Raw genomic sequence first — 17,863 nt, 5'->3', positions numbered from 1 at the left:
AATACAAGTGTAACTTTATTGTCCTGGACAGGCAAACACAAAGCCCCGCCTGGAACTTGCTAATACAAGTGTAACTTTATTGTCCTGGACAGGCAAACACAAAGCCCCGCCTGGAACTTGCTAATACAAGTGTAACTTTATTGTCCTGGACAGGCAAACACAAAGCCCCGCCTGCAACTTGCTAAATACAAGTGTAACTTTATTGTCCTGGACAGGCAAACAGGAAGCCTTGTCTAAGACTTGCAAAACCCAAGTATAGCTCTATTGTTTTGGACAGGCAAAAATGAAGCCCCCCTCTTCTGGGACTTGCTACACCCAAGTGTAACTTTATTGTTCTGGACAGGCAGACACAAAGTCCTATCTAGGACTTTCAAAACCCAAGTGTAGTTTTATGGTTCCAGAGGAACAAACATGAAGCCCTATCTATGACTTGCAACACCCAAGTGTAGCTTTATTGTTCTGGCCTGGCAAACATGATGCCCCTTCTGGGATTTGCTACAACCAAGTTTGGCTTTATTGATTCAGACAGGCAAACACGAAGCCCTGCCTGGGATTTGCAACACCCAAGTGTAGCTTTATTGTTCTGGCCTGGCAAACACGAAGCCCTGCCTGGGATTTGCAACACCCAAGTGTAGCTTTATTGTTCTGGCCTGGCAAACACGAAGCCCTGCCTGGGATTTGCAACACCCAACTGTAGATTTATTGTTATGGACGGGCAGACATGAAGTCCCTCCTGGGATATCCCAGGCTGGGCTTTGTGTTTGCCTGTATAGAACAATAAAGCTACAATTACATTGTATTTTAACAGAATTCCACTGGCTTTTGCTCTTTTGGATCTGCAGGTATTTTCTGTAGTTTCTGAACGTTTTTAACCTGAAGCAAGAAAACGAAGGCAGCCACCACATCCAAGGACTAGTACGCTACAATATATTCCATTTTTTGCTTTTAGCTGTAGATACATTTTAGAATGTCCCCCCAGGATCTACAAACCAGAAATCCCATCCTGCCCTGGGACATTGATGCCCACAGGGAAGGACAGGTGTGGGATTACCCTGGATGTTGCGGATGTCGCCCCTCTCGCCCCGGATCTGTTTCATGCTTTGCTCGTCAATCTTCTCCTTGAGTCTCTGGATCTCGTTCCTCAGCTCGGAGATGATGCTGGTGTACTGGGCGATGTGGTAGGACACGTTCAGGAGGTTCCGTTTGACCTGGTGGATAGCGACACGGACGGCAATAAAAACCTGAACAATTCCAATCAACTCAAAAAGTGAAAACAAAAAGTTCTCTCTTTAGAAACATCCAATTTTTTTATGTCCAATGTGGACTCACAGCCCTCTTCACTCCTGACAATGCTTCCTATTAGGGATCAGGACCCCAATAACCAAGATGTCAGACAACATAAGCCGGGACTCCGGGACTGAAGCATTCGGGAAGCACTCACCCGGGTCTTTATGTTTTTGGCACGATCAGCGTAGGTGAGAGTATTTCGGGACTCCTCGAAGGCACTGTTAGCGGGGCTGATGTGCGCAATCATGACGGTTCGGCTGTTCCCTCCCAAAGAATCCTGATGAAGGAGACCGGCAGAAAAAAAACAACTATAAGTTGAAAGGAGAACTCCACTGTCATCCAAAAAAATTAATCAAGCGTGTAAAAAATGCTACAATTGTAATCTAATGTTATTAAACACGACTTTTCTATTTCATTCTGAAGCCCGGGGCTTTTTTTCTCATAGAAAAGGTGCAGGAACTCCCCCTTCCTGAGTCTCTCCTTATCTACGCCCCCTACCCACCTCTGAGCACCACTCCTTGGTTCCACCCTCTACCCACCTCTGAGCAACGCTCCTTGGTTCCACCCCCTACCCACCTCTGAGCAACGCTCCTTGGTTCCACCCCCTACCCACCTCTGAGCAATGCTCCTTGGTTCCACCCCCTTCCCACCTCTGAGCAACGCTCCTTGGTTCCACCCCCTTCCCACCTCTGAGCACCACTCCTTGGTTCCACCCCCTACCCACCTCTGAGCAATGCTCCTTGGTTCCACCCCCTTCCCACCTCTGAGCAACGCTCCTTGGTTCCACCCCCTTCCCACCTCTGAGCACCACTCCTTGGTTCCACCCCCTACCCACCTCTGAGCAACGCTCCTTGGTTCCACCCTCTAACTACCTATCAGCACCGGTCCTTGGTTCCACCCCCTACCCACATCTGAGAACCGCTCCGTGGTTCCACCCCCCTACGCACCTCTGAACACTAATCCTTGGTTCCACCCCCTGCCCACCTCTGAACACTACTCCTTGGTTCCACCCCCTACCCACCTCTGAGCACTGCTCCGTGATTCCACCCCCCTACCCACCTCTGACCAACGCTCCTTGGTTCCACCCCCTACCCACCTCTGAGCACCACTCCTTGGTTCCACCCCCTACCCACCTCTAAGCAACGCTCCTTGGTTCCGCCCTCTACCGACCTATCAGCACCGCTCCTTGGTTTCACCCCCTACCCACCTCTGAGAACCGCTCCGTGGTTCCACCCCCTATCCACCTCTGAGCACCGATCCGTGGTTCCACCCCCCCTGCCCACCTCTGAGCACTACTCCTTGGTTCCACCCCCTACCCACCTCTGAGAACCCCTCCATTACATTATTACATTACATTACATTGAGTTTATATAGCGCCGAAGGGTTTGCTCAGCGCTGTACAATAGAGGGGGGGACAATACATGAAACATTACAGCAACTACAAACAGCACACGAGGGGTTATAGGGCCCTACTCTTTCGAGCTTACAATCTAGGAGGGAGGGGGTAGTGGTACATGGTTCCACCCCCCTACCCACCTCTGAACACTACTCCTTGGTTCCACTCCCTACCCACCTCTGAGAACCCCTCCATGGTTCCACCCCCCTACCCACCTCTAAACACTACTCCTTGGTTCCACCCCCTACCCACCTCTGAACACTACTCCTTGATTCCACCCCCTACCCACCTCTGAGCACTACTCCTTGGTTCCACCCCCCTACCCACCTCTGAGCACCGCTCCGTGGTTCCATCTCCCTACCCACCTCTGAGCACTGCTCCATGGTTCCACCCCCCTACCCACCTCTGATTACCGCTCCTTGGTTCCACCTACTACTCACCTCCCAGTACATCCCCTTTTAGAGGATACAGAACCAAGTATCATTTTGTGGTGCTAAATAATTTGTAAGGAATTTGTTAATGATAACAAGAAAACCAGTACAATATATTCCTGCAACTAGCAACAATAGATCCCACCTCAGCAACAAGAGATCTCACCTTAGCAACAAGAGATTGCCCCACACAACAATGGATTCCCCAGCAACAATGGACTCCACCACAGCAACAATGGACTCCACCACAGCAACAATAGGTCCCCCCAGCAACATTAGACTCCACTCCAGCAACAATAGATGCCCTGCAGCAACGATGAACCCAGCAATAATAAAGCCCACCGTACCAACAATAGATCCCCCACACAACAACAGACCCCCCCCACAAACACACAGCAACAATGGACAACCCACAACAAAATATCACCCCCAGCAAAAAAGATCCATCACAGCAACATAGACACCCCCCAACAGCAACAACAGATCTCCCAGCAGCCAGCACCAATAGTACATCAGTAGCCAACAACCTCTCCCTCAACAGTAGATCTCTTACATCAACATAAGACCCCCCAGCAACAATAGACCCTCACATAAAAACAGATCCCCACCATTGACCTTAGATCCCCCAGCAGCCAGCATCAATAGATCCTCCAGCACACCCTAGCTTTCCTTGACAGAGCACAGAGCATGCCCCAGGTGATTATAATGAACCTGACCCTCCCAATCAGAATCAGTCCACCCAGGACACGGGGAAACACACAGCTATTTCTTCAAAGAAACACAAGGTAGAATTCTGCTACAAACTTTGTTTCAATCCCTGCGATGTGCATTGATCACCCCGGGGGGGGGGGGGGGGGGAATATTTTTTATCAACAAATGGGAGTTACCCTTTAAGAATCTTATAAGGAAGAGCAAAGACAATATAATGATATCCGTATGAAAAATGTATAATTTTCACAAACAAATACAAATACTTGTGCGGATAATTGTTATAAAGTTCTTTTTTCCTGGACAGAGGAGCCTGAAATGGCCAACAATGTGACAGAAGAATATTCGGCACTGCATGGACGCACCTTCAGAAGTCTGGTCAGCTTGCTGTCTCGGTAGTTGACGTATTTGTTCCCTCCTCTGTCGCTCAGAGCGTTGATACAGTTCCCGAGAGCCAGCAGAGACCGGTTGATGTGAGCCCCCTCCTTCATCCTCTGTCCTCGGTTCTGAGTCTGCAATACAAGCAAGTGACAGTTAGGGGGTCTATATATAGGGCAGCACAGGGGCTAAATGGTTAGCATTTCTGCCTGGCAGGACTCGGATCGTCAGTTCAAATCCCAACCACAGCACCACCTGACTGGAGCCTGCATGCTCTCCCTGTGCCTGCACGGGTTTCCTCCGGGTACTCCGGTTTCCTCCCACACTCCAAAGACATGCTGGTAGGTTAATTGGCTCCTGTCTAAATTGGCCCATGTATGTGTATGTATGAATGTCAGTTAGGGACCTTATCATAGGTTCACGCCCAAGCATGTTCTGCAGCGTCTTGCATTTTTCAGAAACACAGTCCATGTCACATGACTTCCTATGGGACAGGTTCACATCTCTGCGTTTTCACCCGCTGCGTTTTTTCGAAAGGCTCAGGGACTTTTTTAACGCAAAACGTTGCATTTTTGGTTCTATAGACTTCAATGGGAACGCCACAGAAAAGCATGGATTGTGTTTCTGCTGCATTGTGCATTTAAAATTTGCCTAGCAACAGGAAAAAAAAAAAAAAAAAAGAAAAAACGCATCAAAAATGCATCAAGAATGCAAAACGCAATGCAGAAATGCATCAAACGCAACCTGCATAAGTGTGAACCTAGACCTTAGACTGTAGGCTCCTCGGGGGCGGGGACTGATGTGAATGTACTATATATATATATATATATATATATATATATATATGTAAAGCGCTGTGTAAATTGACGGCGCTATATAAGTACCTGGAATAAATAAACCATCATTTTTTCTTTTATTAGAAGCGCTTCTTTCTGATTGGATAACAGAGTGGCGTCCCTAGGCAGCTGCGGGGGGATGCGCGCCGCACCGGGTGACACCTATCGCACGTGGTGACACCGGACCCGCTCCATGAAAAGGTAAGTTTTAAAGCAAGGGGGGCCGTCATTCTCATCCTTATCGCCTGCAGCATCCTGGTCCGTATGCCAAAAAAGCGACTTTTCAAGCAGGGGCGGCCCTAGGGTTGGTGTCACCCGGTGCAATAACACTTGGTGTCACCCCTCCGATGAACCCCGCAGGATGGATTGGATCTGCGGATTGAGCATAATGGATCGGAGTCCGATCCATTATGCTCCCCAATCCGCAGATCCGATCCATCCTGCGGGGCTCGTCGGCTTTCTTTAAAACGTACCTTTTCGTGGCGAGATCAGTTAACCCCGTATAGGTTGCAAGCCGACAATCCCCGCAGGATGGATCGGATCTGTGGATTGGGGAGCATAATGGATCGGACTCCGATCCATTATGCTCAATCCGCGGATCCCATCCATCCTGCGGGGATCGTCGGAGGGGGTGACACCAAATATTATCGCCCTGGGTGACACCAACCCTAGGGACGCCCCTGCTTGAAACGTCACTTTTTATTGGGGAGCATAATGGATCGGGCTGATCCATTATGCTCAATCCGCAGATCCGATCCATCCTGCGAGGTTCGTCGAAGGGGGTGTCACCAACCCTAGGGCCGCCCCTGCTTGAAACATCACTTTTTTGGCATCCGGACTAGGATGCTGCAGGCGATAAGGATGAGAATGACAGCCCCCCTGAGGGTCGCACGTGAAGGCAGCTGGGAGCCCCCCATAATCCCGAACTGACAAGCTTCCCATAATTGGAACGCCAACTACGTTGTACTTCCACCAGAGACCCGCTAGGTGGCGCTACCATCCAATAGAAGTCCCAGCACCAGGCTGAGGGATGATGGCCCCGCCGCAGCGAGAGTCGCCTTTTGTCCTCGGCTGGGTTTCAGGTTACCAATAAAATAGCAGCTTCATTATAAGCCTCAAAGGCGCTCGTTAGGGACAAAGACGGAGAAGATTCGGCGCGGCCTTTTTATAGCCGGAGATGTTACATACGGTATACGCTTTCTGGATCACGCCCACGGGAGGAGAACGCCGCACACGGAATAAAACAAAGAGAAACACCAGAAAAGTAGACCTTGTGCCACAAAGGAAGATTCCCTTTTTTCCCCCCCATCAGGCCTCCCCAAAAGCCAGAACTAGGGGCGGACTGACCATTTGGAAACTCGGGCAATGCTCGATATTATCCTTCCAACGAGATCCCGGGGAACCCTCGAGCACCCCGAATCTTATGAGGCGATGCTCCAGCATGTTGCGTCTTCTCCCAAGATCAGGGATCCTAATTGTGTCCTTTGATTAGAATAATTACACTGGGACACCGCAGGGGGGGGCGAACGGGGGGCAGCTAGGAACCCGAATATGCCCCTGTAGCAGGGGCGGACTGACCATTGGGGAACTCGGGCACTGCCTGAGGGCCCAGGGTCAGTAGGGGGCCCCATGAGACGTCCCTGGTACCTTTCATAGGCTTTTTGGGTGTGGTTTGAGTGTGGGCAAGGGCACAGGGGCCCCATGAGTTGTCAGTCCGCCCCTGCCCTGTAGCTATGGGGGTCCCTGGCTATGTGCTTGTTTTTTTTCAGGGTGGTGCAGTTACAGCAGAACACCAGCCAAAAGTATCAGCAAATCATTAAAAAATTAAATACCAAACCAGCAAAATGTTCCCCTTCAGTCCAAAAAGTTCCCCTGCAGTACTGTTTCCTGCCACTAGATGTCCTTGGTTTCATGGTCTGATGGACACACCCATGGTCTGTGACTGGACAGTGAAGGGAGAAGCAGCGCAGTGGTGATCTCATCTCTATGTCACTCTGCTCTCTCCTATCAGTATGCTTCTTGACAGCACGCAAGCTGATTGGCTACTTGAGCTGCTTCTTCCTCTCACACTCCAGCCTTGCTGTCAAAGGGCAAGAGGCTGAAACCAGGTCACATTCAGGCATTATTTGTTCCCCTCCCCCCAGCCTATGACTAGACAATGAAGAAAGAAGCAGCAGAATGATGAGCTCATCTCTCTCTACATTACTTTGCTCTCTGTCTATCAGCATACATCTACCCTGCCTCAAGCGGGACCCATAAAATTATACATGTAACAATGGCCCCAGGCCGGCATTGCGGTTTAGGGGTCTCCAAACTGCGGCTTGAAGCTTGGATGTGGCCCTTTGCTAGCCTCTATCCAGTCCTTGGGGCACGGTTCCTCCCACTGACACCAACAAAGGGAGAAATTTCTTCTAGTGATACCAATGATGAGGCCCTATCCTCCCACTGACACCAATGATGGAGCACTATTCCTCCCACTGACACCAATGATGGGGCACTATTCCTCCCACTGACACCAATGATGGGGCACTATTCCTCCCACTGACACCAATGATGGGGCACGGTTCCTCCCACTGACACCAATGATGGGGCACTATTCCTCCCACTGACACCAATGATGGGGCACTATTCCTCCCACTGACACCAATGATGGGGCACTATTCCTCCCACTGATACCAATGATGAGGCACTATTCCTCCCACTGACACCAATGATGGGGCACTATTCCTCCCACTGACACCAATGATGAGGCACTATTCCTTCCACTGATACCAATGATGGGGCACTATTCATCCCACTGACACCAATGTTGGAGCACTATTCCTCCCACTGACACCAATGATGGGGCACTATTCCTCCCACTGACACCAATGATGGGGCACTATTCCTCCCACTAATACCAATGATGGGGCACTATTCCTCCCACTGACACCAATGATGAGGCATTATTCCTCCCACTGACACCAACGATGGGGCACTATTCCTCCCACTGATACCAATGATGGGGCACTATTCCTCCCACTGACACCAATGATGGGGCACTATTCCTCCCACTGATACCAATGATGGGGCACTATTCCTCCCACTGACACCAATGATGGGGCACTATTCCTCCCCCTGATACCAATGATGGGGCACTATTCCTCCCACTGACACCAATGATGGGGCACTATTCCTCCCACTGACACCAATGATGAGTCACTATTCCTCCCACTGACACCAATAATGGGACACTATTCCTCCCACTGACACCAATGATGGGGCACTATTCCTCCCACTAACACCAATGATGGGGCACTATTCCTCCCACTGACACCAATGATGGGGCACTATTCCTCCCACTGACACCAATGATGGGGCACTATTCCTCCCACTAACACCAATAATGGGACACTATTCCTCCCACTGACACCAATGATGGGGACACTATTCCTCCCACTGACACCAATGATGGGACACTATTCCTCCCACTGACACCAATGATGGGGACACTATTCCTCCCACTGACACCAATGATGGGGCACTATTCCTCCCACTGACACCAATGATGGGGCACTATTCCTCCCACTGACACCAATGATGGGACAAGGGGTGGGCAGGAGGGGCAGCTGCCCTGGGCACAGCAGAGCAAGTAGGCAGAGAATGAGCACAGGGTGGTACACCCATTCTACAATATGTATTATCAGTGGGGGAGGGGGTACAGTTCTACATCCTTGCCCTGGGTGCTGGATGAACCTCTCCCTGTACTGCCAGCCAGATACCTGTACCATGAGCCTCCAGGCCAAATCCCCAACGGGCTTCCTCTGAACGGACTTACTCTAGACACAGGCCCTTCAGCTCTTCCTGACCTGGGACCTCAATGAACTCCTGCAGACTTCAGCTACACTGCCCAGAAGGGCATCAGGCTGGATCTTCTCCTCCAGGACCAGAACCCTCCTATTCCAGGCCCCAGCCAGTCATTGTCTCCCCTCCCCCGGGGAATTGGCTGAGGCTGTATGATTCTGCAGGTCTAGCCCACTACATTCTAGAAGTCACTAGAAGATGGAGAAGTAGTTGAGCTGAACCCAACAAGACCCAGAAGAGCCAAAAGTAATCACACTCTTCTCCACTGGCTACATTACAACCCAAACAAACAAAAAAAAAAAAAAGAAAAAGAACAAAAATAATATGAACACTGCAGTACCTGGGAAGCCCTCTCTGACCCGGCCAGGTCTATCATGAACAGTCTTCCCATTCGCACCTCCTGAGTGATGTTCTTGATGCGACTTTTCTGTCTCACGGTGACTTGGAGGATGGCATGTGACCGCGATGAGGTTTTATTGGCTGCCGTAGGTTCCTGGGTCCTCTGCTTGTTCCCTTTCATCAGCAGCTGCATGATCTATGAGAAGAGGAAAGGTCAGAACTTGTCCAACCGCGATTACAATGTCACTCGTAGATCAGCCATTCTCAGCCAGAGGTCCTCCAGACATTTCCGACTTTGGAAGATTAAATTCCACATTTAACACCATAATATCAGGGGCAACGGCACTTGGCAGAGCCAGCAGGCGGACATCTTTGTTAGCTGTCTGCAGAGATTGCACCACCAATGTAAGGGACATTCTTCCCACTGATCACCAATGTAAGGGACATTCTTCCCACTGACCCCCAATGTAAGGGACATTCTTCCCACTGACCCCCAATGTAAGGGACATTCTTCCCACTGACCTCCAATGTAAGGGACATTCTTCCCACTGACCTCCAATGTAAGGGACATTCTTCCCACTGACCCCCCAATGTAAGGGACATTCTTCCCACTGACCCCCCAATGTAAGGGACATTCTTCCCACTGACCACCAATGTAAGGGACATTCTTCCCACTGACCACCAATGTAAGGAGCATTCTTCCCACTGACCCCCAATGTAAGGGACATTCTTCCCACTGACCCCCAATGTAAGGGACATTCTTCCCACTGACCCCCAATGTAAGGGACATTCTTCCCACTGACCACCAATGTAAGGGACATTCTTCCCACTGACCCCCAATGTAAGGGACATTCTTCCCACTGACCCCCAATGTAAGGGACATTCTTCCCACTGACCCCCAATGTAAGGGACATTCTTCCCACTGACCCCCCAATGTAAGGAGCATTCTTCTCACTGACCCCCAATGTAAGGGACATTCTTCCCACTGACCCCCAATGTAAGGGACATTCTTCCCACTGACCCCCCAATGTAAGGGACATTCTCCCCACTGATCACCAATGTAAGGGACATTCTTCCCACTGACCCCCAATGTAAGGGACATTCTTCCCACTGACCCCCAATGTAAGGGACATTCTTCCCACTGACCCCCAATGTAAGGGACATTCTTCCTACTGACCCCCAATGTAAGGGACATTCTTCCCACTGACCCCCAATGTAAGGGACATTCTTCCCACTGACCCCCAATGTAAGGGACATTCTTCCCACTGACCCCCAATGTAAGGGACATTCTTCCCACTGACCCCCCAATGTAAGGAGCATTCTTCTCACTGACCCCCAATGTAAGGGACATTCTTCCCACTGACCCCCAATGTAAGGGACATTCTTCCCACTGACCCCCAATGTACGGGACATTCTTCCCACTGACCCCCCAATGTAAGGGACATTCTTCCCACTGACCACCAATGTAAGGGACATTCTTCCCACTGACCACCAATGTAAGGGACATTCTTCCCACTGACCCCCAATGTAAGGAGCATTCTTCCCACTGACCCCCAATGTAAGGAGCATTCTTCCCACTGACCCCCCAATGTAAGGGACATTCTTCCCACTGACCCCCCAATGTAAGGGACATTCTTCCCACTGACCCCCAATGTAAGGGACGTTCTTCCCACTGACCCCCAATGTAAGGGACATTCTTCCCACTGACCCCCAATGTAAGGAGCATTCTTCCCACTGACACCAATGTAAGGGACATTCTTCCCACTGACCCCCAATGTAAGGGACATTCTTCCCACTGACCCCCAATGTAAGGGACGTTCTTCCCACTGACCCCCAATGTAAGGGACATTCTTCCCACTGACCCCCAATGTAAGGGACATTCTTCCCACTGACACCAATGTAAGGGACATTCTTCCCACTGACCCCCAATGTAAGGGACATTCTTCCCACTGATCACCAATGTAAGGGACATTCTTCCCACTGACCCCCAATGTAAGGGACATTCTTCCCACTGACCCCCCAATGTAAGGGACATTCCTCCCACTGACCCCCCAATGTAAGGGACATTCTTCCCACTGGCCCCCAATGTAAGGGACATTCTTCCCACTGACCACCAATGTAAGGGACATTCTTCCCACTGACCCCCCAATGTAAGGGACATTCTTCCCACTGACCCCCCAATGTAAGGGACATTCTTCCCACTGACCCCCAATGTAAGGGACATTCTTCCCACCGACCACCAATGTAAGGGACATTCTTCCCACTGACCCCCCAATGTAAGGGACATTCTTCCCACTGACCCCCAATGTAAGGGACATTCTTCCCACTGACCCCCAATGTAAGGGACATTCTTCCCACTGACCACCAATGTAAGGGACATTCTTCCCACTGACCCCCAATGTAAGGGACATTCTTCCCACTGACCCCCAATGTAAGGGACATTCTTCCACTGACCCCCAATGTAAGGGACATTCCTCCCACTGACCACCAATGTAAGGGACATTCTTCCCACTGATCACCAATTTAAGGGACATTCTTCCCACTGACCCCCAATGTAAGGGACATTCTTCCCACTGACCACCAATGTAAGGGACATTCTTCCCACTGGCCACCAATGTAAGGGACATTCTTCCCACTGACCCCCAATGTAAGGAGCATTCTTCCCACTGACCCCCAATGTAAGGGACATTCTTCCCACTGACCCCCCAATGTAAGGGACATTCTTCCCACTGACCCCCAATGTAAGGGACATTCTTCCCACTGACCCCCAATGTAAGGGACATTCTTCCCACTGACACCAATGTAAGGGACATTCTTCCCACTGACCCCCAATGTAAGGGACATTCTTCCCACTGACCCCCAATGTAAGGGACGTTCTTCCCACTGACCCCCAATGTAAGGGACATTCTTCCCACTGACCCCCAATGTAAGGGACATTCTTCCCACTGACACCAATGTAAGGGACATTCTTCCCACTGACCCCCAATGTAAGGGACATTCTTCCCACTGATCACCAATGTAAGGGACATTCTTCCCACTGACCCCCAATGTAAGGGACATTCTTCCCACTGACCCCCCAATGTAAGGGACATTCCTCCCACTGACCCCCCAATATAAGGGACATTCTTCCCACTGGCCCCCAATGTAAGGGACATTCTTCCCACTGACCACCAATGTAAGGGACATTCTTCCCACTGACCCCCCAATGTAAGGGACATTCTTCCCACTGACCCCCCAATGTAAGGGACATTCTTCCCACTGACCCCCCAATGTAAGGGACATTCTTCCCACTGACCCCCAATGTAAGGGACATTCTTCCCACTGACCCCCAATGTAAGGGACATTCTTCCCACTGACCACCAATGTAAGGGACATTCTTCCCACTGACCCCCAATGTAAGGGACATTCTTCCCACTGACCCCCAATGTAAGGGACATTCTTCCACTGACCCCCAATGTAAGGGACATTCCTCCCACTGACCACCAATGTAAGGGACATTCTTCCCAAGATCACCAATTTAAGGGACATTCTTCCCACTGACCCCCAATGTAAGGGACATTCTTCCCACTGACCCCCAATGTAAGGGACATTCTTCCCATTGACCCCCAATGTAAGGGACATTCTTCCCACTGACCACCAATGTAAGGGACATTCTTCCCACTGATCACCAATTTAAGGGACATTCTTCCCACTGACCTCCAATGTAAGGAACATTCTTCCCACTGACCCCCAATGTAAGGGACATTCTTCCCACTGATCACCAATGTAAGGGACATTCTTCCCACTGACCCCCCAATGTAAGGGACATTGTTCCCACTGATCCCCAATGTAAGGGACATTCTTCCCACTGACCCCCCAATGTAAGGGACATTCTTCCCACTGACCCCCAATGTAAGGGACATTCTTCCCACTGACCCCCAATGTAAGGGACATTCTTCCCACTGATCACCAATGTAAGGGACATTCTTCCCACTGACCACCAATGTAAGGGACATTCTTCCTACTGACCCCCAATGTAAGGGACATTCTTCCCATTGACCCCCAATGTAAGGGACATTCTTCCCACTGACCACCAATGTAAGGGACATTCTTCCCACTGACCCCCAATGTAAGGGACATTCTTCCCACTGACCCCCAATGTAAGGGACATTCTTCCCACTGACCTCCAATGTAAGGGACATTCTTCCCACTGACCCCCCCAATGTAAGGGACATTCTTCCCACTGACCACCAATGTAAGGGACATTCTTCCCACTGACCCCCAATGTAAGGGACATTCTTCCCACTGACCACCAATGTAAGGGACATTCTTCCCACTGACCCCCAATGTAAGGGACATTCTTCCCACTGACCTCCAATGTAAGGGACATTCTTCCCACTGACCACCAATGTAAGGGACATTCTTCCCACTGACCCCCAATGTAAGGGACATTCTTCCCACTGACCACCAATGTAAGGGACATTCTTCCCACTGACCCCCAATGTAAGGGACATTCTTCCCACTGACCCCCAATGTAAGGGACATTCTTCCCACTGACCACCAATGTAAGGGACATTCTTCCCACTGACCACCAATGTAAGGGACATTCTTCCCACTGATCCCCAATGTAAGGGACATTTTTCCCACTGATCACCAATGTAAGGGACATTCTTCCCACTGACACCAATGTAAGGGACATTCTTCCCACTGACCCCCAATGTAAGGAGCATTTCTTTACTGATCATCAATGAATCTGTTATTAAGGTTCCCCGAGACCTGAAAATGACTTCAAGAGTTCCTTTGGGGTAAAGTTTGAGGCTGATGTGTAATATTTTACCTCTTTAGCGTTGATGGTGGACACCTCTGTAATTCCGGCTACTTGGATTACACCCTTTGAGTCCTCTCGCAGGTCCAGGTAGCCCAGTGAAGGGTTCAGTAGGTCCCGGATCATTTCATTGTAGATCTGTACATAGAAGAGAAGTGAAGGCATCAGGAGTCATAACTATCCAACGCAACTAAAGCCGAGTATTTAGATGTATAAAGACAAACACTGAACTGCCCCCAAGGTGAGGAAAGCAGCTCCTGGCTATTCCAATGATGGTGTTCAGAGTTCAAGGTGAGCTCCAGCCTTCCCTTCAGTCTTGAAACAACTTACTGTGATGTCACCGGGAGCTTCTCACAATCTGCATTAGAAGCTGCAGCAAGTCAGATAGAGCTCCTCCCCATTTCCTGGCTGGAGGATGTCCAGCATCATCTAGACCTTTCCTCCCCAGCCTGACTGTCCCTTTCTCCACCCTTTTCATTCATTGGATTTCAGTTCTTTCAACCATGGAGGTTCAGGATTCCATGTACCTAGGGTGCAGCGGCGGACTGACCATTTGGAAACTCGGGCACTGCCCGAGGGCCTGGGGTCAGTAGGGGGCCCCATGAGATGCCCCTGTACCTTTTTCATAGGCTTCTTTGAGTTTGGGCAAGGACACAGGGGCCCCATGATCCCCTATTGCCCGGGGGCCCCATGAGTTGTCAGTCCGCCCCTGCTAGGGTGGTCTGTATGCAAATACTGCCTGCCTAGGAATGCCCACTCCTCCAGGCTGACCACTCCTCCAGACTGACTTCCACCAATCTAGGCATTTTGATATTTGCATAACTCTTCCCTAGAGTCCGCCCACTGCTTACATCAGGACGTTTGAGAGGAGAACTGAGGCAAAGTGCTGTGATGTTTTCGGGCAACTATGTACAACACCCTTCAGAGATGAGAACAACGGACGAGGAAAACCAGATGAGGAGGATGGGATGAGTGGGATTGGAATAGCAGGATGGGATGAGGAGGACTAGATAAGGAGGACGGGAAGAGGAGGACGGGATGAGGACTGGAAGAGGAGGACGGGATGAGGACTGGATGAGGAGGACGGGAAGAGGAGGACGGGATGAGGAGGACAGGATGAGGAGGACAGGAAGAGGAGGACGGGATGAGGAGGACGGGATGAGGAGAATTGGGTGAGGAACCAGTTCAGGAAAAGAAGATGGGCAAGATGGGATAAGATGGACCAGAATAGCAGGATGGGATGAGGAGAACAGGATGAGGAGGACAAGAAGAGGAGGACAGGGTGAGGAGAATGGGATGAGGAGTACAGGATTACAGGAGGAAGAGGACAGAATGAAGAGGAAGGTATGAGGAGGACAGGATGAGGAAAAGGACGGGATGAGAAGGAGGGGATGAAGAGGATGACATGAAGAGGATGAGATGAGGAGGACAAGATGATGAAGAGGATGGGATGAAGAGGACGGGATGAAGAGGACAGTATGAGAAGACGGGATGAAGAGGATGGAATGAAAAGTAGGGGATGAAGAAGACATGATGAAGAGGATGAGATGAAGAGGACGGGATGAAGAGGACAGGATGAAGAGGACAGGATGAGGAGGATATGATGAAGAGAACAGGGTGAGGAGGACATGATGAAGAGAACAGGGTGAGGAGGACATGATGAAGAGAACAGGGTGAGGAGGACATGATGAAGAGGGCGGGATGAAGAGTACGGGATGAAGAGTACGGGATGAAGAGTACGGGATGAAGAGGATAAGATGATGGGATCAGGAGGATGGGATGAGGAGGACATGATGAAGAGGACAGGATGAGGATGACATGATGAAGAGGACGGGATGAGGAGAACATGACGATGAGAATGGGATGAAGAAGAAAGGATGAAGAGTATGGGGTGAAGAGGACAGGAAGAGGAGGACATGATGAACAGGACGGGATGAAGAGGATGAGGAGGATATGATGAAGAGGACGGGATGAAGAGGACGGGATGAAGTGGACGAGATAAAGTGGACGGGATGAAGAGGACGGGATGAAGAGGACAGGATGAAGAGGATGGGATGAAGAGGACATGATGGGTAGGATGGGATCAGGAGGACATGATGGGTAGGATGGGATCAGGAGGACATGATGAAGAGGATGGGATGAAGAGGATGGGATGAGGAGGACATGGTGATGAGGATGGGATGAGGAGGAAATGATGAAGAGAGCAGGATGAAGAGGAAGGGATGAACAGGAGGGGATGAGGAAAACGGAATGAGGAGGACGGGATGTGGAGGATGGGATTAAAAGTATGGGATGTGGAGGATGGGATGAGGAAGACAGGATGAAGAGGATGGGATGTGGAGGATGGGATGAAAAGGACGGGACGTGGAGGACGGGACGTGGAGGACGGGATGTGGAGGATGGGACGAGGAGGATGGGATGAAGAGGACAGCATGAGGAGGATGGGATGTGGAGGACGGGATGTGGAGGATGGGATGTGGAGGATGGGATGTGGAGGACGGGATGTGGAGGACGGGATGTGGAGGATGGGATGTGGAGGACGGGATGTAAAGGATGGGATGAAAACAACGTGATGTGGTTGGCAGCTCCAGAGCCATGTTTTTTCCATCTATTAATACAGGTTCACTTGAACAGCTGCTTGTCCTTTAAAAAAGAAAAAGTGGTCCCTTTATCTGCGGAATGGGATCAGTGTTTGAGGGATTCTGTATCCTGGCCGGGGACACTCTGATGGCACAGAATAGGTAAGTGGCATCGGCGCGGCGGTAACACGACCTGACGTGTTTACTTCCATTCTCATTTTACACTGATTTCTTGTCCCAGGTCCCTGTTTTCCGGCTCGGTTGCTCCAGAGCGCGTCGTGAGCAAATATTGCACAGACCATAAAGAACCAACGATGACGGGCGTAACAGAAGAGATACGGACGCAAAGCCTGACTCCAGCCGTCGCCATGGCGATTATCTGCCCCGCTCGCCAGGATGTTGCGGCCAAGCGAATTGTAAATGTTATCAGGTCTTCTGGAGAAACAAGAGGAGAGCTGGCAGAAGGGACTCGGGAGCAGGCAAGCTATAGGCGTGTGCTTATCAAGATAAATTCGATCCGAGGATCGCGGTATAGGTACAGCGTGTCCTTCTGATGAAGAGCTTTCAGCCGAATACAATGTACCCATCACTGGGTGTCGCAAGAGCCGGATGGTTAAAGGGGAGCTCCATTGGAGGGTGTCCAAATCACAACATACAACTAGGGGTTGGCAAAGCGGTAAAAGTCAATATGGCGTCGGCCAGTTCTTCCTTAAAGCAGTTATATCCACCTGTAGACCATTTCAATAACAACGTATCCAACTTCCGCCACATGAAAAAATCTATCCAACGTATCAAAACATATCCAATGTACCAAATTGTATTCAATGTATCAAAACATATCCAACGTATCAAATTGTATCTAACGTATCAAAACATATCCAATGTATCAAATTGTATCCAACGTATCAAATTGTATCTAATGTATCAAAACATATCCAATGTACCAAATTTTATCCAATGTATCAAAACATATCCAATGTATCAAATTGTATCCAACGTATCAAAACATATCCAATGTACCAAATTTTATCCAATGTACCAAAACATATCCAAAGTATGTATGAAGCAAAGAAAAGTCAATACAGTGTGGGTCAGTACTTCCTTAGGCCCCATTTACCTTTGAGCCCATTGGAATCGCAGGCAGAAACGCACGATTCTGCTTGTGATTCCAGAAAGGGGGCAAAATGTGATACGCACAAACGAGGAACAATTTTTGCCGCAATTCTTGCACGACACCAAAGGCACCTGGCTCGGTGCCAAAT

The 17,863-nt window shown here is 50.0% G+C and overlaps 1 protein-coding gene across 1 annotated transcript in view; it reads right to left on the bottom strand.

Moving 5' to 3' along the window:
• The window catches only part of LOC149430882 (kinesin-like protein KIF19), a 74,750-nt gene that overhangs the window by 37,485 nt on the left and 19,402 nt on the right, over positions 1–17,863 (bottom strand). Inside the window, 5 exon segments of the mRNA XM_089665959.1 lie at positions 1,052–1,208; positions 1,442–1,564; positions 4,188–4,334; positions 9,220–9,414; positions 14,035–14,160. Coding sequence (XP_089522085.1) covers positions 1,052–1,208; positions 1,442–1,564; positions 4,188–4,334; positions 9,220–9,414; positions 14,035–14,160 — 748 coding nt within the window.

The sequence above is a fragment of the Staurois parvus genome, unplaced genomic scaffold (genome assembly GCF_062004578.1).
Source record: "Staurois parvus isolate SC_StPar_1 unplaced genomic scaffold, SC_StPar_1.0 ptg002432l, whole genome shotgun sequence".
NCBI classification, from domain to species: domain Eukaryota; kingdom Metazoa; phylum Chordata; class Amphibia; order Anura; family Ranidae; genus Staurois; species Staurois parvus.
Note: the sequence above shows the minus strand (reverse complement) of the source record. Positions and strands in the feature narration are given on the sequence as shown.